This window comes from Littorina saxatilis, linkage group LG15 (assembly GCF_037325665.1).
Source record: "Littorina saxatilis isolate snail1 linkage group LG15, US_GU_Lsax_2.0, whole genome shotgun sequence".
Classification (NCBI taxonomy): Eukaryota; Metazoa; Mollusca; class Gastropoda; order Littorinimorpha; family Littorinidae; genus Littorina; species Littorina saxatilis.
In genome coordinates, this window is record NC_090259.1 from 32,910,828 (window position 1) to 32,932,237 (window position 21,410).

The 21,410-nt window shown below is 40.7% G+C and overlaps 2 protein-coding genes and 1 long non-coding RNA gene across 3 annotated transcripts in view; 2 read left to right on the top strand and 1 right to left on the bottom strand.

Annotated features, from left to right (window-relative positions):
* Positions 1–1,684: 1,684 nt before the first annotated feature.
* Positions 1,685–5,856, bottom strand: LOC138948098 (uncharacterized). Its single transcript, XM_070319622.1, has 3 exons — positions 5,715–5,856; positions 4,413–4,716; positions 1,685–2,466 (listed from the first exon to the last, which is right to left on the bottom strand). The coding sequence occupies exons 1-3, from the start codon at positions 5,796–5,798 to the stop codon at positions 2,261–2,263; spliced, it is 594 nt and encodes a 197-aa protein (XP_070175723.1). The 5' UTR covers positions 5,799–5,856; the 3' UTR covers positions 1,685–2,260.
* Positions 5,857–12,129: 6,273 nt separating this feature from the next.
* Positions 12,130–21,410, top strand: part of LOC138949091 (uncharacterized) — a 23,392-nt gene continuing 14,111 nt past the window's right edge. Inside the window, exon 1 of the mRNA XM_070320828.1 lies at positions 12,130–12,363. The gene's annotated coding sequence lies outside the window, so the exon portion shown is untranslated. The remainder of the gene's footprint in view (positions 12,364–21,410) is intronic.
* On the top strand, positions 13,245–17,465 carry LOC138949090 (uncharacterized). Its single transcript, XR_011450162.1, has 2 exons — positions 13,245–13,639; positions 14,739–17,465. It is a non-coding gene; the product is annotated as an uncharacterized lncRNA (long non-coding RNA).

Genomic DNA, 21,410 nt, shown 5'->3' on the forward strand with positions numbered 1-21,410 from the left:
ATATGACGTCATCAAAGACATTTATCAAAAAAATGAAAAAAACGTTCGGGGATTTCATACCCAGGAACTCTCATGTCAAATTTCATAAAGATCGGTCCAGTAGTTTAGTCTGAATCGCTCTACACACACACACACACACACACGCACGCACGCACACACATACGCACATACACCACGACCCTCGTTTCGATTCCCCCTCGATGTTAAAATATTTAGTCAAAACTTGACTAAATATAAAAAGCCTACACAGAGGTCTTATAACAACTGCCAAGCAAGAGTCATACTCGTAATGAAAAGTTCACTGGTTTGCCACTTTTAGCGATCAGCGGCCAGTGCAGTGGGGTCGGTTTCATTCTGTGAGTTCAATATATTGACTAAATGTATTCATTTTGCTTCACGCGATTTTTTACTTCCTTCTAAATGCGGCTGCACAGAATATTGCTCAGGGAAGAGGTTAATGTTTACGCCTGCTAGGCAATATATCGAGCTAGATTTGCTCACTAGAATAACAGTTGTAAAGAAGGAATGTAGTGGGTCACACGTATACTAGGCTTTACGTGTTCCTAACTTCATGCGTAGCCTCTTCCATTTGCACTACCGGTGTGACGTTTTCATCTTTCGCCGTGTTGATATTTCGCTTCTCGGCCTCGTTGATCTAGTATAAACTCTACACTGAACAAGAAAACACCCTTCGACAGTACTGATGAGCGACCTTGTGTACCTTACATTCATGGGGCCAAATTTGTCCAACCAATTTGTTTTATTTAACTTAGAAATTTGATTCATCCTAAAATATTTTCCTTCTTACTCAAGGGACGTAACCACTCAGTACACGTTTTCGAAGAATTCGATTTGGGGGGGGTGGAATCTATTAAGTTTTACCACCAATTTTCTTCACATGCAAGAAACTGACAATGCTTTTCGTCCATAAATAATTTCACTTCTTAATTTTACCAGGAAACAACATTTCAGTCTTGAGTATAATGTCGAGGGGGAAATATGTACACAGGCGAAAGATGAAATCGTGACACCGGCAAGACCTAAACTGTGAACTGGGGTGGAAATTGAGTTTACGACCACTTGGCATGTGACAATACTTTTATGGCTGCCAGCTGACCGCTTATAATCCGTCGTAACGGTCAAATTGCAGTTGAAATTGTTGACGTTACTGTAATGTCGACCGTGCTATAATGCTTCTATTGTAGTTTTAAATCAATCGATGAAAGGTCGAGAGGGGTGGGGGGGGGAGGGGGTTTGTGTGGGTGTGGGGTGTGGTTGTGTGTGTGTTTGTGTGTGTGTGTGTGTGTGTATGTATGTGTGAGTGTATGTGGTGTTAGTGTGTATGTGTGTGTATGTGATTGTGTGTGTGTGTGTGTGTGTGTGTGTGTGTGTGTGTGTGTGTGTGAAAAAGAGAGAGAGTGAGAGATGATGATGATGGAACTTTATTTTTCAAGGATAGAGGTTTAAGGCGACGAGAAAGAGGGAGAAAGAGAGAGAGAGAGAGAGAGAGAGAGAGAGAGAGAGAGAGAGAGAGAGAGAGAGAGAGAAAAAACATCATTTCTAATTCGTAACGTTGTAACAATTTGAAGGAAATAGAACATTACACTTACGGAGGAGGGCACGTTCCACTGAAAGGCAGCATAAAGCAATCAATAGCAAAAATCAACAAACAACGACAGCAACAACGACAACAACAACGACAACAACAACAACAACAACAACAACAACAAAATAAAATCAAGTCCACAAAAAGAACTACATGTACTATAAAATAGAAACTTCTAAAGCAGTAGTTATCTGGTTTAAAAGTCAGAACTATTTACGGGTAACTCTCTATAGGCTATCTGGATATACTGTATATATACATCTATCCGCACACTGGTAGGTATCAGCGAGTTAAGTTGCCTTAGATACGTACAGGGGAGTTTAACAAATCGAAATGCTAATGTACACGGGTACGGTCTTTCTGTTAGCGTCAAAAAGCGATTGTAAGAATTTGCGATCCAAACGGTCTTTCCACTTGCTTAACAAAGCTATAATGAAATTAAGAATGTGCAAACTAAACTGCCTTTCCACTTTTGCGAAGCGATTTGGAAACTCACAGAGGTTTGATGCCACAGCAAACCTACTGAATACATACAATATAATGCCACCCAGACGTGAGCCAGCACCCACATCTGAGTTGTTGATATAAACACGGTTGCACAACAGAAAAAAAGACTGAAAAAGCGTCAAGATGTCATCAACGTTTCCATTATCTTTAGGAGAATATTGCGTCCATTTCCCCCACAATCTGGCCTGTTTGCCACGGTTTGAGAGAGTCCTTCATGCTAAACACTCGGGTTTGTCCTTTCAGTTGCTTTAACTGCGCATGCTGGTCAATCTGACCCAACTTCCTGTTGTACATTTGCCCGGATGTGAGATCATTCGTGTTCTTGTCGTGGTAGACAACGATGAAGACCTCAACTGTGAAATAGACAAAATAAAATAAAATTGCAGAACAAATTTGTGATAAACAGAAACAGAACCAAAAGGGTAATTCTTCGCATGGCTTTTATATATATATAATTGAGAACACGTGACCAGTAGCCAAAAATAAATGAAATGATACGACTGAAGACCCTGCTATATATTTGTACATAAACCAAATGTATATCCTTAGCGGATTATGACTTTATTCAGTTATTCTGCAGAAAAACAGAAATGCTGGAGAAAAACTGTTTGTTTCTGCAGCATTTCTGCATAATGTCATCTTTCGCGAGAGCAACGTTTTTTTTCTGCAGTAAAAGTAAAATTAAAATCAAGAATGCTGCAGTAAAACGGTGATGTTGTTTTACTGGAGAAAAACTGTTTACACTTTTTCTTCAGCATTTTGGCATTATTCAGTTATTCTCCAGAAAAACAGAAATGCTGGAGAAAAACTGTCTTTTCTGCAGCATTTCTGCATAATGTCATCTTTCGCCGAAGCAACGGGTTTTTCTTGAGCAAAACATTTTACTGCAGTAAAATTGAAATAAAGAATGCTGCAGTAAAACGGTGCTGTTGTTTTACTGCAGAAAACCTGTTTACATTTTTTCTGCAGCATTTTGTACTGGCTCATTATAATGTTGGAGCACGCGAGCCCCCCTCTGTCGAGAGATGGACTCATCCATAATTACCAATAGTGCGTGACACGAATGTATTTTGTCTGTCTGACTCCCTTTCCGCCGGAAGTTCAAAGTTTCAAATTAAACAATGGCACCTGTCAGCAACATTGTCACATTTTCCCAGACGAACGCAGTAGTCCACTTCGTGTTCGATTTGCTTCAGAAATTGTTCACGTTCGGCCGCCATTGTGAAGTTGAATATAATGCCCTTATGCTACACGCCTTCTGATTGGTACACTGCGGAACAAACTATTATACTATTTCAGGGGGCGACGAATACAAAAGCTACTTTACAAGGTCGTTCGTTTTTCTCCAGAAAAACTGTCACAGACTATTCTGAAGAAAAAGTTAATCGCAATAATGCTGCAGAAAACCAAGTAAACATTATGCTTCAGAAAAACTGTTTTACTGCAGTAAAAAAAACGTTGCTTCGGCGAAAGATGACATTATGCAGAAATGCTGCAGAAAAGACAGTTTTTTTCCAGCATTTCGGGTTTTTTCCAGAATAACTGAATAATGTCATAATCCGCCAAGAGCCAGTACAAAATGCTGCAGAAAAAATGTAAACAAGTTTTCTGCAGTAAAACAACAGCACCGTTTTACTGCAGCATTCTTTATTTCAATTTTACTGCAGTAAAATGTTTTGCTGCAGAAAAAAACGCTGCTTCGGCGAAAGATGACATTATGCAGAAATGCTGTAGAAAAGAACGGTTTTTCTCCAGCATTTGTCTTTTCTGCAGAATAACTGAATAAAGTCATAATCCGCTAAGGATACAAATGTTCAACAACAAAAAAGTATACACATCTGCACTGTATGATGCAAAAACACTTTCAGAGAGAGAGAGAGAGAGAGAGAGAGAGAGAGAGAGAGAGAGAGAGAGAGAGAGAGAGAGAGAGAGAGAAAGAGAAAGAGAAAGAGAAAAACAGAGAGACAGACAGACAGACAGACAGACAGACAGACAGAGAAACAGACAGATGCTTGTTTGGCCTCTTGTCCGTTGAACATACCCTTTTGATGTTTTTTCCCAGAAAACTTTGCATGAAACTGTTACAACAACAAACAACAACAACAGTATTCCTTGCACCAAACCTTTTTGCTTCAGGTATGGTGTGCAAGAGAAAGTTCCCATCTGGGTGAGAACCAAGTGGTTGGTCGGACGTGTTGAAATTGAGATTTGTTTAACAATCCAACCAGTCCGACCTAGTGCTTGGGTCCCACCAAGTTGGAGTCTTTCTCGTGCACGCTTCCCCTGGTACGTATCTTACCCCTAGAATCCAACAATCGCTGCACTGCTTGGCGCCTCAGACTCATACCGATGTGGTGTCTCTCGTCCTCAATAATCATCTCCATTTCATCCGGGTCCACAAACACCAGCGCCGCGCGGCATGGCGGGATAGCTGTGACGTCGTCAAGAGATTCTATGACGTGCACGCGCTTTCTGGGTTTAGAGTTGCAGCTCTGCAGAATCTCGTCTCCCCAGCGGTTTACGATCTCTCCGTCGTCGTTGCGGAAGCAGAGAAGGGCGACGTTCTTGTTGCCAGTCTGGATCGGCTGAGCTTCGGGTTGTGGCTGCAATTTATACATCCGTGCAGCAGTTTTTATTCAAAAGCACTGTTCTCTCCGCCCAGACGATTCAACTCACCATATCTCACTAGATCTAGCCAGGCTTTTAAATGAAAGGAGACCGTCCCTCCACTTAAACAAATACCAAAAATCAACTGCTCAGGTACTTTCTGTGTACAATCAGACTTTTGTGAGGAATCAGTTTTGTGATCTGTGAAGAACATTCACCAACAAACCCTCACTTTGCACAGACAAAAGCCACGATGTTCATTTTTGGTACGTGTCCAAGGCTTGCTGGATCTGAGATATGATATAATAAGCCCTATTCTGCTGAATAGAGCAAAACTAGTGTGCATCGTAAATTTACAAGTGCTACACAATAAGCAAACAGATTCAGGCGCTGCATCGTACACTTTTTTTAATCAAATTGTTTTTAAGAAGACTAAAGAAAGGCGGACGCACGGACAGGCAGAGAGACAAACACAATACAAAACAATGATATAAACTGTGCACCAAAAGAATGTGCACCCCTTTTCGTACCCTAACTAAAACATTCATTCCCGTGTCATTTCATGCAAACTTTCTATGCCATTAAAGGTCCTCCACTTGGCTATCTGCTACACTTTCTATGCCATTAAAGGTCCTCCACTTGGCTATCTGCTACACTTTCTATGCCATTAAAGGTCCTCCACTTGGCTATCTGCTACACTTTCTATGCCATTAAAGGTCCTCCACTTGGCTATCTGCTACACTTTCTATGCCATTAAAGGTCCTCCACTTGGCTATCTGCTACACTTTCTATGCCATTAAAGGTCCTCCACTTAATTGGCTATCTGGTACACTTTTTTGGATCAAAGATGTCTGTTATATATGTCACGTGACCGCCGCCGAAGTAAAGGTACCCCCAAAATCGACCTGACAAATATGTCAGTTATCAATTAAAAAATGAAGTATTCAACACAAAAGTGCAGACAGACTAAATGAAGAAAAAAATGAATACTCACCCAAACGGCGTTGCCATTATGATGAAAGGCGTCATTTTGACGGGGCATCATGGGATTGCGAGCAAAGAAGCGCCAGCAGACCATGACAACCAGTATTTCCAGCAGAGGGAGAATAACAATAATGGGACCGTAGGGGAAAGGCCCTAATTACCGGACGGGCGCCTAATAACGGACACGCAATATCTCAGAAATAGGAGGTCACAACAAAAAAAATTTTGCGCGAAACGATTCAGTGATATCCCCTTACACTTCGCACCAAAATAACATGGCGACTGAACGCACGCATTCTGCACGGTAAGTGGTTTTCTGTTTTTCGCACTCTCACTGTAATTTTAGACATTTGTAAACTAAGTGCAGCAAGAAGTTACGACTTTCTAAGATGAATTGATTGGTTGAAGTAGATAGTACATACACTCTATTAGTAAATACCATGCATTACGACATACTCAATGAACGCATTTTTCAACAGCTGCATTGTAACTCCAACTAGTGGGGTTTTCCAAATACCGTCCACCACGTGCGCCCAAATAACGGACTATGTAATATGTGTAATAATGTTATGTAATAAATATGTGTGTGTGTGTGTGTATTTGTGTGTGTGTGTGGGGGGGTAAATGATCATCATTATGGAGCCGCAATGTATAAGTATGATACATTCTCACGTTGATGTAACCATTGATTCAACTCTTCTTTCATTGAAACAGACACAACAAAAAGCTATGGCAACATGGCTTACTTCATCGGTTTAATCACAGAAATAATTTATCAGTTTGCACCGGCAGGCATATATTATGTATACCTGCACAACGGGGATGATTGCCACAGCACTCGATCACTGTGCATGTGTATACCAAATAACTAAGAGGACACTGCAAACATATCATTTCTCTTCGGCTATAATAACAGGTTTTTTGGGGGGCACAATCGAACCCGTCCTTGCCCCACCTTCTCAATAGCGACGCCCTGCCCATAACGGCTCCCCAACGGATCCCCTACGATGATTTTCTCCCCAAATATTTTTCATTTGTCTATATAGCGACCACCTGTCTACAGCGAACACTTTTGGTAAGTTCCTTGGGTGGTTATTGTAGAAAGGTTTGACTGCATGTAGGCTTATCTTCCTTTTGTGTCACAGGGTAAGCGACCATGTGTAACACCACAAATGGACCTCGGTTTTTTTACATGCGATTAGACCGTTCCTCCCCTTGGATATATACCCAAACTCTCCAGCCTGCATGCATGGACACATTTTGCAGCTGATGTGGTATTTGTTCGTGAATGTATATCGCAACCTTGACACTATCTGTGCATGCAGAGTGGTATGTTGTCCATGATTTATTTCTGCCGACTCGACACATTCTGGGCAGAGTTGGATTGTTTTCGTGAAATCGTTTCTGCAGTTTGAACACTATCTGTGCAGAATGGGACTGTATCAAGAGTGTCTGTCGTAAATGACACTTACGACTATCTGGCGAATTGTTTCAGCAGCAAATTCCAACTCTACACAGGAAACAATGAGGGTGTTGATTGTTGCTATGTGTCCAAGTCAAAGGGTGCTATTTTGACATGTGCAAAGCCCGGACATGTGTGTGGATGTGTGCATGGCCGCATACACAGAGAAATTCCAGTTTTACACCCTCACGGCAAAGCCATTAGAGGCATGTTCCCGGGTTTTAACCCGACTTTAGATGAGATATACAAGTGTATGCGTGTTTAGATGGTATGGGCCATCTGCACTTATGGCAGAATGACCGAGGTCTTTTACGTGCCACTGTGGTGACACGGGGGTGGGAGATGGATACCGTCTCTGGGTCTGCACATAAGGTTGACCTGTGTCCGTCCCGGCCCGGATACGAACCAGCCGCATACACAAGAAGTATGGTTCTTTTTTATATGCACACGACTTTGACATTGATACTGTCTATTCAAACTTTGAATTTTTTTTGTGTCTACACATATCGCCATTGGATGGGCTGTAACTTGTTTTCGCAAAGGTGCATGACCTGCTTTACGAGAAAATGCTGTTTTAGCACATACAAGCTTTAAGCTTTTCATTCCTGTGTTGTCAGCTATTACATTTTCTGAGAAAGACAGCGAACTTTGAGCATCATCAATATATTGTTTGTGCTTCAGCAAATACGGACCTTTACCTATGTCTTTGCTGGTGAAGGGGTTATGACGACTTTCAAGAAACGTATCACCTAGCGCTTTCACACACGATAGGGAAGAGAGGAATCAACGTTCGCGTGTACTAATGTATCTCAGATAAAGAAAAGTCTGAAACAATGACTGACTTGTTCAAACAGAAATCTGAATAAGTGCACCCATTTTCTCCTTTCTGTATAACTAACACTGGAGATCGAGAACAACTCATATACTTTTAGATTCAAATAAGAATGTGCCGCTATAATCATGTCCATATCGCGTACAAAGAACTTACATACAACTTTAGATTATATAAAACACTCTAAACCGAAGTGTTCTACTTTTGAACACACATTTTGTTATTATCAGTTGTGTTATATAGTATGTCGCACAGTGTTCACAACTAGTTACAAAAAACTGTGTTCAAAAGTGGAACACTTCAGTTTACAGTGAACCAATGATGCATAGGGAAAACACTGCAACCTCAGATCGACATCTGATTCCACAGAAAGAAATAGATCGACTGAAGACTCTTCTATTAAACCAACTCACCCCCAGCCGTCACAATACAGACTGGAGAGGGTTCAGGAAGATTAACGACCACACAAAACCCTGCATCAGAAACAGATAATTCACCGGCACGAATTACAGAGAAAGAAACACAGACGCAAACATAGAATGAAAGACAGGCATACAGACAAACAGAAAGACAGGCACACAGACAAACAAAAAGGCAGGCATGCAGGCAAGAAGGCAGACAGACAGACAGACAGACATACAGACAGATACAGACACACACACAAACACACACACACACACACACACACACACATACACACACACACACACACACACACACACACATAGTCTCTCTCTCTCACTCTCACTCTCTCTCTCTCTCTCTCTCTCTCTCTCTCTCTCTCTCTCTCTATATATATATATATATATATATATATGTCTTTCTATTTCTCCCCCCCCCTCTCTCTCTCCTTTTGATGTTGATGTTGTTGTTGTTGTTGTTGTTGTTGTTGTTGTTGTTGTTGTTGTTCCTGTCTCTCTGTCAGGCTCGACCAAGGAAAAACATTGTCAGCTGTAAAAGTGGGTTAAAGGGGCGTGTTGTGTTTGGAAAAAAAATGTGCTTAATATTAGGCAACAAAGAACTTGCAGATTTATAGGCAGGAATAGGGCGGGGATGTAGCTCAGTTGGTAGCGCGCTGGATTTGTATCCAGTTGGCCGCTGTCAGCGTGAGTTCGTCCCCACGTTCGGCGAGAGATTTATTTCTCAGAGTCAACTTTGTGTGCAGACTCTCCTCGGTGTCCGAACACCCCCGTGTGTACACGCAAGCACAAGACCAAGTGCGCACGAAAAAGATCCTGTAATCCATGTCTGAGTTCGGTGGGTTATAAAAACACGAAAATACCCAGCATGCTTCCTCCGAAAACGGCGTATGGCTGCCTAAATGGCGGGGTAAAAAACGGCCATACACGTAAAATTCCACTCGTGCAAAAAACATGAGTGTACGCGGGAGTTTCAGCCCACGAACGCAGAAGAAGAAGAAGAATGGGCAGGAATCAAGTAAACGACAATCAACCAGTTCAGGGACGTTCAATAAATTGTCATGTACCTGTGGTGTACATTTTTAGGTTGACACAAATAAACACACACCCTCAAAGTCATACCCACCCCTAACATCAACACGCCCAGAATCACGTTATTGTAAATATCGATGACTGGAAATTCAATCTGAATACACAGCACGTACCATCATGAATTTAGAAAAAGTACACCGATGAAGGAGAGATGTTTCTGGCCTCTAGTACACCATCCATCTTTACCCCTTTTGGCCATCAGTTCTCCGTATTGTTTTCAAAGCCTTTTATTTAAAAGAAACTAACCAGCTCAGAACAGCGAACACAAAAATACACAGGGGGTGGGGGGGGGAGATCGGGGTTTGCTCGCTCGCTCGTCAGCTGAAGGGCTAAAGATGTCCCATTCAGATCAGCCGGCCGGTCGCTAAGCCGATTAAACTGCAAGAGGAATGCACCGTCATGTACGGCTCGTCACCAGATAACAGGGAAACGCCGGCTATCTGGGTCTCAGTGCGCCAGCGCATCGACATTCGATGCCTGAACCGAGGCATCGGATTCCTTCTGGCTGACATCTGATACTCTTCTCGAGGGTCTGAGGCATCAGACGGGTTGCGGGCTGTTGGTCTTGGTTTGTGTCCTGGTTTGTTGGCCCCGTCACTTGCGATATCTGCAGCGAGGTCTTTGGTCTCGGTGTACCCAGGCTGGTCGTTTTGGGGTCGAAGGTGCTGTTGTCTTCCTCTGTGCGGGGTTGGATTGTTTGTGTGCTGTGTGAGATACGACAGATGATAATGCTTCTCCGCGGTGCACTTTGTTGTGCTGTTTGATGGCTGTCTTTTGGTTTTGGTGTGACTGGTTTGGGTTTTTTCGGTCGAAGGTTCTGTTGTCTTGTGTGCGGGGTTGGATTGTTTGTGTGCTGTGTGAGATAAGACAGATAATCATGCTTCTCCGCGGTGCACTTTGTTGTGCTGCTTGATGGCTGTGTTTGTGGTCTTTCGATTTCCTTTCTTTTCCGTCTGTCATACATGTGCCGTTTTTGTCTGTTGAGTTTTGATTGATTGGTTTGTCTTTGAGTTATTTGTGTTTGTGCTCTTGTTCTTCTGAGATGTGTTGGTCTTCTCGTCTTTGTGTATTGGTGTGGCTGGTTGCCATTCTCCTCCTCCTCCTCCTCCTCGTCATCATCATCATCATCATCATCATCATCATCATCATCATCATCATCATCATCATCATCATCACAACCACAACCACAACCACCGCCACCACCTTCTTCTTCTTCTTCTTCTTCTTCTTCTTCTTCTTCTTCTTCTTCTTCTTCTTCTTCTTCTTCTTCTTCTTCTTCTTCTTCTTCTTCTTCTTCTTCTTCTTCTTCTTCTTCTCCTATTAGTTCTTCTTCTTCTTCTCCTATTAGGTAATTTGAGATGTCCCCCTCTTAATTTATTTAATTTAAAGATGACACGGACAACACTTTAGGTCAGTGTTATTGGAATTATGATAGGTGTGCTTGTTATTACATACGTGAACCTATGTTTTATGTTTTATGTGTGTTGTCCTTTTGTCTAATTGTTGTTATTATCGTTTACAAGCAGGCAGGGTGTGCCGAAGAAAATTTTCCATTTTTATGTAACATTTTAATAGACAATAAAGTGTTGTTATTGTTATTGTTATTGTTATTGTTACGTCTTAATGTTATACCTTTGTCGGTCCGTCTCTCGCAAACTTGTCCTCACTTTTGAAATAAAGGGACAAGCAGTCTTGCAGACAGACTATACAAACAAAGAGACAAAAAGAGAAACAGACTGAACACAACTTCTATTTTGACACAGATTTCACAAGAACTTGGCACAGCAGCTGCTCTGTTATATTCACATAATATTAGAACAACCACCATGCTTAACAAGTTCCCCCCCAAAAAAGAGTGCCTGGAAACAACCACAGTGACTCCGTCTGGAAAATATGAGAAGGATAGGGCGTGTATGTAAGAGCTGGGGGTCAAACTAGATTTAGGGTTGTAAAGAAAAGGAATCAGAAGAAACGAAGACTGATTTAAGACGACTCAGTGTGTGTTTGTGTGTGTGTGTGTGTGTGTGTGCCATTATCTCAGGGCAACAGGGTACGTGTGTTTCTAGGTTGATCAAAATTTCCATTGAAATGATGCATCAAACCGTTTTATTGCACAACTCAACGCTTTTCTGACATTTCGTTCCCACGTGCTTCTGCTGTCCCATTCGCGGTCGGCAGCCCCGCGTACGCTCATCTCCCACATTTGACCGCCTCTCGTCTACAGGGTCGGTCGATATATTCTACCCCCGAAATAGCACTTCTTTGCATATTCAATCACCATCGTCTATTAGAATTCCAAACCGATGTCAAATACGAGCTGATTTTGTGAAATAAAGCACATTTCTACTTCCGAAACCCATCGAACAGCCATTTCCGGCGCTCGATCGCCGACATTTTCAGCTTTGAGGGTAATTTACGGGCAAATATGAACTGCTCTATTACATGTTATGCTTTGAGAAACAAATTAAGTCATCGCTGAATCTGTAGCTTACCTTAAATCCCGACAAGAAAACTGAAAAAACGTGCCTTCAATCGTGTCAGGCCCCGCGTATAACCTCTGCCCCGCTTATGTCAGGTTATCCCCCGTGCGCAACGTCTATAAGGTCTGCAAACTGCGGACATATTCAGTCTATCAAAGTCTGCTTGTAGTGCAAGATTAGTTGCTGACACTTGAACGTTATAGTTTATCACGGTGGATCTTGCCTGGTTAACAAACGCTGCAGACTGAACGGTTACAGGCCTAGGGTTGAAAATTCAGCGGAGCAAAAAGTGGTGTGCAGTATTTCGTTGTGCAACTGAGTTGTGCCAAAGGCAGCAAGCGCACACTGACACTGACACTCTTTTCGGGTTGCAGGTGAGTGACTCTGCTCTGCGGGCTGAAACTAATGATGTCGGTGTTGATGGATGTGTGTCACTTATCCGGTGTGTGTGTGTGTGTGTGTGTGTGTGTGTGTGTGTGTGTACGTGTGTGTGTGTGTGTGTGTGTGTGTGTGTGGGTGTGTGTGAACCGTGTGTCAGTGTGTGTGTGTCAGTGTGTGTGTGTGTGTGAGTCATTTTATGTGTGTGTGTGTGTCAGTGTGTGTGTCAGTGTGTGTGTGTGTGTGTGTGTGTGTGCGTGTGTGTCTGTGTGCGCGTGTGTGTGTGTGTGTGTGTGTGTGTAAGTGTGTGTGTATGTATGAGTGTGTGTAAGTGTGCGCGCGTGTGTGTGTGTGTGTGTGTGTGTGTCAGTGTGCGTGTGTGTGTGTGTGTCAGTGTGTGTATCAGTGTGTGTGTCTGTGTGTGTGTGTCAGTGTGTGTGTGTATGTGTGTGTGTGCGTGAATAGAATAGAATAGAATAGAATAGAATAGAATAGAATCATGTTTATTGTCATGAACCAGTAAAGTTATTGACACAACAAACAACAAATAATGCATTATACAATGCTAAAACAATCCGTAACAAATTTGCCAAGACGAACTTGAACTTCGTCTTCTAATAATAAGTTACTTGGATTTTTGTTAGCATATTTCATGTTGATATGGGAAGCATCTTCTTTAAATTCATCCCTTAATTTAACATATTTATTGCATTTATCTAGAAAATGTATTTCATCTTCTATGACATTGCATTCAATACAAAGACGATTTTCTTTAGGGATATTCTGATGTCTTCCACTTTCAATTTTTAAACAATGTGTGCTAGTCCTTAATCTGCTTAACATCTTTCTGTGTTTATTATTCTTAATTTGTGTTGGGCGCATAGTAAGAATCCGGGGCAGAGTTGGAATCTCGCGGGACTTCGTCACGCCTCAGTAGATTTCCAACAAAGCGCGTCATTTCCGGAAACGCACCGACTCATTCTAGAAATGGCCCTCCTGATCGCCAGTCTGCCTCTCGCCCTTGACCATGATGGGTGACCACAGGGAAGAGGTGGACAGTTTTGTCGTGGAACTTACGCAGAAAATACAACCGTGCTCACGCAGAAGAAATATGACAATATTGTGCTGTTTCTAAAAACAAAACGTACGGACCACATTGAAGATGGGAAGTCTTCGAAGTTCAAGTGGTGGGTGCGTGAAAAGAAGTTTCAGCTCGTGAACTTTCCAGGATTGGACTTAAACGACGTTCTCTGCATACCCAGCAAACAAGAGGTAAGTTCGTAGTCATGAAACGTGACTGAAAGTATTTCGCTATGTTGTTTTATTTATTTTTGTACAGTTAATGAGTTTAATATGGTTGTCTCAACTGTTCTTGATTCCATGGCTGTCAGTGTCACTCACTGTCAGCCAAATTTCTGTTGACATTGAGACTGAAAGTATCAGATGACATGTTCTATGGTCCATACAGTGAATAAAACTCAGTTTCAAAGTTCTATGCAACCATGTGTGATCAATGATAATTCAATGTGTAACAGGTTTCCTAAACAATCGTCCATGTAATACGAGCTGTGCCTGCCATTAGAGTCATGCATTTTCAGTCCTTTAAAGTTTAAATGATTCGTATCATTCTCTGTACTTTTTTCTGTAATACTCTAGTTATAATAACACAGACATGCAACAAAAACATATCCATGTCAAACATTTTGGTTTCCATGTCAACAACCAGTCAGAAATCAAGTTAAAACCTTAAACACAGGCCGAAAAATAAGTTATTACCTTTTGTTGTTCATAACTTTACAGTTACACCGTGACATAGTTACAATTTAATTGAATATTCTTTAACTTTAAGTGCTCAGCTATCATTGTAATAAAAGATGAAGGTGTTCATAACTTTACACTAATCTTGCTTAAAATTAATCTGAACAATGACAACTCATGGCTTAAAATTTATTCAGTTACTTCAGACAAAAGCTAATTAGGTTCATTAATATATATTTATATAACTAGTTTCAATATTTGCCCCCAAACTTCCTTGTTCCTTTGATTCCTACAACATTGGTCTTGCTTAGACTTAATTAATTCATTTTGTACTGTTCATGCAGATTAATCTTAACACTTAACAAGTGTCATCTGTCAGTTGTAGAACTTGTACCCTCTCTTAATTCCAGTAGAAAGCACTATAGTTACAACAGCATATATATAATATGATAAAGAAATATCATTTTGCGCTCTGAATTCTCAGTATTTCTGAGTTAATTATGTAAGTGTCCACTTGATCTGTTGTTGTTGTTGTTGTTTGTTTTTGTTTTTTTAATATATATCCAGACCTCAATGAGTTGTTTTGCTATGATTGTTGCTTACTTGTGTGCAGAATGCTGAGTCGCTGCTGGCAAACATTCCAGTGGCTGTGATGCGACAATGTCACTGCCAGATGTTCAGAAAATACAGTCATCAGAGGCTTCTGCAACATGGACGTCCTCGAGAAAAAAACATGTGCGGCATGCCATTTTGCTCAAAACCGGATTTGGCAGACTGGGTGTAGAGTGAGAAATGTCACTCCTGGTGCCACTTTGACTGTGCTGGGGTGGAGATGACGAGAGCTGAGGTCTCGGCAGAAGATGTACATTTTGTGTGTGTTGTGTGCAAGGACTGATGAGGAAGTGTTGATTTATGTCTTCTACCTTCCACCTGCATGGGGTTTTTTCCTTCTCAATTTGTTCATTAGTGCTGTATGATGTTCACTCACAGACTTTTCTCTGCACATATTCAGGGGGTGTCCAGAACGTATGTGTGTATACATGTGTTTTCAAAAATCATGTTGTTGTTTTTTTCCAAATCGTCTCTTATTGACTCACCTGAGTAATTGGCGAGTCTAAGAATTCATATACATGTGTCAATCCATATATCCGGCCAAAACACTTAACATTTGAGGTTAGCTTGGTTGTTTTTCAAGCTAGACCTCTGAAAAATTTAGGGTTCGATGATCTTACAAAGTCCTTTGTACTGGAAACTTGCATTCTCCCAGTAAGGTAATATATTGTACTACGTTGCAAGCCCCTGGAGCAAATGTTTGATTTGTGCTTTTGTGAACAAGAAACAATTGACAAGTGGCTCTATCCCATCTCCCCCCTTCCCCCGTCGCGATATAACCTTTGTGGTTGACAACGACATAAACCACCAAATAAAGAAAGATCTTACAAAGTGACCTCAGTTTGGTTGACCCTCTTCAAATTTTGGGGTCACAGCGGGGTCATGTTCGTTTCATTGGATTAAAACTTGTGCGTTGAAGCTATATCAGATGTTTTTGAAGCTACAGGTTTGAAACCTTGTATACTTCTAGTGTTTGATAATCTCCAGACTTGACCTAAGTTTGATTGACCCTTGTCAAGTTTTGGGGTCACAGGGGGCCAGTCATGTTTGTTTCATAAAACTTAACGTTGAAGTTATCTCAGATGTTATTGAATCTTAAGCTTTGTAACTATGAAAACTTCAAGGGTAGTTGTAGTTGATAGCCAACATGAATCTAGTTTGAGATACCCCTGTCACATTTTGGGGTCACTGCGTTGTGTCATTATTGCATTGCACAACTTTGTTACATTTTCCATATGTTTAAATCAACATATTCAGGGGGTGTCCAGAGCGTATGTGTGTATGTGTTTTCAAAAATCATGTTGTTGTTGTTTCATAGTGGCACTGGGTTTCTTGTGCAAAGTTTAAACGGATGTGTTTTGTAATTTTTTTAGTCGTGCTGTACAGTTTGACGCCAGTTTACAAGTAGTGCTTCTGCTGAGCATCAAGATGTGATTAATGTATTTTTGCTGTCTGTCTTATGGATTCTTGTGCAAAGTTTAAACAGAGGCATTTTATGATTTTTAAATTGTGCTGTACAGTTTGACGTCAGTTTTCAAGTAGTGCTTTTGCTGTGTGATTATTTTGATGTGATTAATTTATTTGTGCCGTCTGTTTATTTTTGTGTGTGGGTGTGCCAAGTTTTTACAGAGGTGTTCTCCTGTGAATGTGAGTTTTAAGTAGTGCTGTACAGTTTGACCCCAGTTCACAAGTAGTGCTTCTGCTGAGCATCAAGATGTGATTCATTTATTTTTGCTGTCTGTCTTATGGTTTCTTGTGCAAAGTTTAAACGGATGTGTTTTGTAATTTTTAAGGTTTTTTTGTGCCGTCTGTTTATTTTTGTGTGTGGGTGTGCCAAGTTTTTACAGAGGTGTTCTCCTGTGAATGTGAGTTTTAAGTAGTGCTGTACAGTTAGACCCCAGTTCACAAGTAGTGCTTCTGCTGATCATTAAGATGTGATTCATTTGTTATGTGCTATCTCTTAATTGTGTGTGTGTGTGTTAAACAGACATGTTCTACTGTGGCATTTAGATGTGCTGTACAGTTTGATTGCAGTTTACAAGTAGTGCTTCTGCTGTGAGATCATTGTGATGTGATTAATTTATTAGTGCTGTCTATTTGTTGGGTCAGTGTGCCAATTTCAAAGTGTGTCTTCTGTGACATTATAGTGCTGAACAGTTTGACCCCAATTTTCTAGTTGCTTCTGCTTTGTGATCATAATGATGTCACTAATTTTGTTGTTGTAATTTTCTTGAAGTATAGTTTTTTGTGTGTTTGACTGTCAAGTTCAAACAAGTATCTTCTGTAACTTTTGAGATTTGCGTTACCGTTTGACCCCAGTTACCAAGGTTTGCCTCTGCTGTGTGATAATTGTGGTGTTATAAGTTACGTTTTGCAGTCTTTTGTGATTTCTTTGCCATCGATCCATTTTCATGCAAACAGCACAAACTAAGCAGTAACGTACTTTGTTTTTAATCAATAAGGCAACTGAGGCTGTATCCTGAATAATGTCATTATTGTGGGTTGAAAGCTTTGTGCACCGTAAAATATTTTTTTACCCTTGAACATTTCTTCTGAATTCCATCTTCTAATTTTTGTATCTCCGTATTTGTGAACAACAAACTTGCCTAATGATGTTTGCCTTTCCATTTTGTGTGTATAAAACTAACTGAAATGGTGTGTGTGTGTTCATTGGTGCGCATACATTTTATGTGTTTTTTGTGTGGGAGAATTAAAGTTTTGATTTGCATCACTGATTTCTTTGTGTTGGTGTTCCTGTGAGACTGTGGGGTCAAAGACAAGCATTTGACCTAGGGTGTGAGTGTGTGTGTGCATTGCTCCTCAAGCATCATGATGTATGAATTGTCTTTTCTTGTCTCAATATAATGACATATATAATTTCATGCGGCTTTCCTACTAAGACAGAGAAGTGATTCAGAGTGAATCAAATGAAACATAATGCATGTGGGACGTACAAAAAAAAATCTATATAATTGTAATCATGTGAGGTGTTAAAAACGTGCATAAATCCCTTCAATTAACAAGATGTTATGGTTTGAGTACCTGAACCAACCTTGTTATTTTTTCCGTTTTAAAGCCAGGCGAGGCTTCTTAATCCTCACCTTAAATGCTAAAATTCGTTTTTGGCTGCGTGCTGCCCCTGCAATCCGCCAAGGCCTAGGCGGCCCTTGGACCCCGGCAGTAAAAAAAAAGTTCAGTCGCAGGCAAAATTCAGACTCCCACCCATGTAGTGTAAAGCCATTAATCACAGTCATAAGTTTGTTTTCATATTCTGTTTGTTTATAAATTCAGTTCATTGATCTCTGTTTTGGTCTTCGCTTTGTTGCTTTGGTTGAAAAAAGTGACCTTCTCTCCTTCTGAGAAAGCTACCTCTCTTGTGTGGTGTGTGAATTTAATTAAACAAATCATGAAATGTATGCATTGGCAGCTAGTGCTTCCTTCCCTTTGTTTATCAAAGACCAAAAGGCATTATTCAAAGAAAAGTCATACTCAACTTATATGATGCAATCAAGCACACAAAATGTAGCACATATAACATAGCACAGTTGTTCCAAAGAAATATAAGAGCATCCCTTGTACCCCCCAAAAAAAACAAAAAAAACACACACCTTGCTTAGCATCATAATGATTGGGATAGGCAGACACTGTGTACATTGAAACTGGAGATGTATTCAAATATACCATATTACCAGGTTTTTCACATATGCACACAAGCACACATTTAGTGCTAATTTTTGCATTAACTGACTTTAATCCTTTCAAATTCTTACACCCTCTGTATGAAAATTATGGTACCTCCTGTTGATCTTGTGCCACCAGGACAAGTTGTTCACAACCATTACTTAAACTGTTTCTAATGATGAAAAAAGTGTTGAACACAAAAATATGTCATTTTGTTCTCAGTATTTACACATTCTCAAGCAAGTAATAAAAAATTGTTCTGCGCTTCTGCCCATATATATAGCTGTTGAATATAATCTTTCTCTCATAGAACACACTTGGGACATATACATACATGCATCTTCAATTTCTGTGACACTGGGTGTTCCCAATGACACAAGAATGGCCGGTCACAATGAGTTAACAGTCAATAATGTTAACAATAAACCTGTTAAGATGCAGGCGGCATATCATAATGTGGCTTTTGTATTGACAATAAAATATAAAGAACGCAAAAGTTTACGGAATACACAGAAATTATCAAGCGAGTTTGTTAATGGACTTTACTTTACAATAATATAACATACTTACTTTTAGATAAAAGAAAAGAATTAAGTGCAAATACAATTTCCACTCATGCAGTAAGTTACATTTTTGTGCAAACTGACCCAAACTAAATGTTAACTGGTCCCTTGACTCCTACTTACAGTTACCAAATACCTACCCTGAACCCAACTATATACATGCATAGATGTTTGGCATGATGATGATGGTGTGCTTGGGGTGTGTGTGTGCGGGTGTGTGGAGGGGGGGATGCATAAATATAGCCACACACATAACAAACCAACTATACTGTTTCAACTTTAACACAGTACATTGAAGAAGCAAGACAATCAAGCAACAATTAAGTTACGCATGAGTGTTGTCAACGTTACTATTGTAAGGGTAAACTTCACTTGCACCAGTTAAAATGGCAAACTGAAGCGCTCGATCGTTTGTTCAGAACGACGTCAAAAAGATCTCAGCCTGAAGTCAGTGTTTATTTTTCCAAGGTTCGTAAGTAAGAAAAATAGCAGTTGGTATGATTTTGTCTAATGCATCTGTTTTATTACAACCAACTATTGATATTTTAAACTTACGCTGATCATTGTAGTCCATCAATTATCATTTTAATAATCGCATTCTAAGAAAGAGCAAAATTCTCACTCTGCGCGCGGTTCATTTCCAGAATCGCGTAGCGCGAAGTTGGAATTCCAACAATGGCGGCCATAGTTGGAATTCCAACAAAGCGCAGGTCATTTCCGGAAAAGCGCCGCTGACTAGATGGGACGCAACATTTGTATTAAGTATGACTGCATTTCGTAAGATTTACTGATCATAGAATAAAACTTAAGTCTGGAATACGTATCTGATTTTTCTTTTGTCCAGTATCTTATATATTCCTCTTGTTGTTTTTTGTCAATGGCAAACTTTAATTTGTGTACATTTAATGTAGACTGGTTATGCCAAACGTGACTAAAACCTAAGTTACAAAGAGATTGTCTAACAATGGCGTTTCTGTCGGATGGTGCAACATTGAGTCATATATTTGATGTATATATATACGAATCTTGTTTGGAGTCTAGAATATGCGCCCAGAATGCTATTGTTTGTGATAACATTTTTAATCCTAAAGGGAACCTTCCTAATTCCCCCAGTACAGGTATCCACATAGCTTTTCTATGAACTCCAAGAAGGAATCGACAAAATTTTATATAAACAAATTCATGAGGATTTTTGCTAGATAAACATGATCCAAAGAAATTATCAGTATTTGTTTGTTTTATTTTATTATTAAACGTAAACGAATACCAAATTTCAGCGCCATATGTTAATATCGGATTTACAAGTGAATCAAATAAATGTATCATTGTGTCTATTTGCACGTTTTGATTGCTGAAAATTCTGCGGAGGGAATGTGCTGCTTTATTACCTTGTTTACTTAAATGATCAGTGTGTGTGTGTGTGTGTGTGTGTGTGTGTGTGTGTGTGTGTGTGTGTGTGTGTGTGTGTGCGTGTGTCAGTGTGTGTCAGTGTTTGTGTGTGCGTATGGTACGTGTCAATTTGAGTGTGTGTGTGTGTGTGTGTGTGTGTTTGCCTGCCGGTGTGTGTGCGTGTGTGTGTGTGTGTGTGTTTGTGTGTGTGTGTGTGTGTGTGTGTGCGTGTGTTTGTGTGTGTGTGTGTGAGTGTGTGTTTAAAAGCGTGATATTCAGCAATAACACACACAAGTGGCAAGGCTGGTGACAAAACACGCCTATGCAGGGCTGTGCCGCAACGTCTTCAGTGTGACAGAAGAAAACAATGGCGTAACCAACGGATCAGTGTCGATGACGCCCGTCTGCACACCCTACCCCTCACCCCCACTTGTCCCCACCATGCTCTAATCTCCCCCTTCCCTTCCCATCTCCATCCCCCTAAACCTTGAACACCCCCACCCCTCCCCGGAGATATGGCATGGACATTGTCAAAACAGATTGTATATGAAGCGTGCGTGCGTGTGTGTGTGTGTGTGTGTGTGTGTGTGTTCGTGTGTGTGTGTGTGTGCCTGTCGGTGTGTGTGTGTGTGTGTGTGTGTGTGTGTGTGTGTGTGTGCCTGCCGGTGTGTGTGTGTGTGTGTGTGTTTGCCTGCCGGTGTGTGTGCGTGTGTGTGTGTGTGTGTGTGTGTGTGTGTGTGACACGCACCAGCCCCCGTTCTGGTTCGTATTTCCTAGATACGTGCTACTTCTCGTCTCTGCGATTGATTTTGAAGAGTTGCACACATAATTAACCAGTGGGGTGAACGTATTTTGAATCCACGATACCTCATGTGTACCATAAACTCTTGATACTGCAGAACAGAAATCTATTATAAACTTGGCCAAAAAATGATTGCAACAAATTTCAAACCCAAATTAAAGCATTAATCCCCGTGTCATTTCATTAAAACTTTATATGCCAGAGAAGGCCATTCACTTAACCTTCAGGATCACCATTT

Coding starts and splice junctions, on each gene's coding strand:
- LOC138948098 (XM_070319622.1), bottom strand. CDS start 5,798: ATGGTCTGCTGGCGCTTCTTTGCTCGCAATCCCATGATGCCCCGTCAA. Junction 4,717..5,714: donor ATAATGGCAACGCCGTTTGG/GTGAGTATTCAT, acceptor TATAAATTGCAG/CCACAACCCGAAGCTCAGCC. Junction 2,467..4,412: donor GCGATTGTTGGATTCTAGGG/GTAAGATACGTA, acceptor TCTATTTCACAG/TTGAGGTCTTCATCGTTGTC.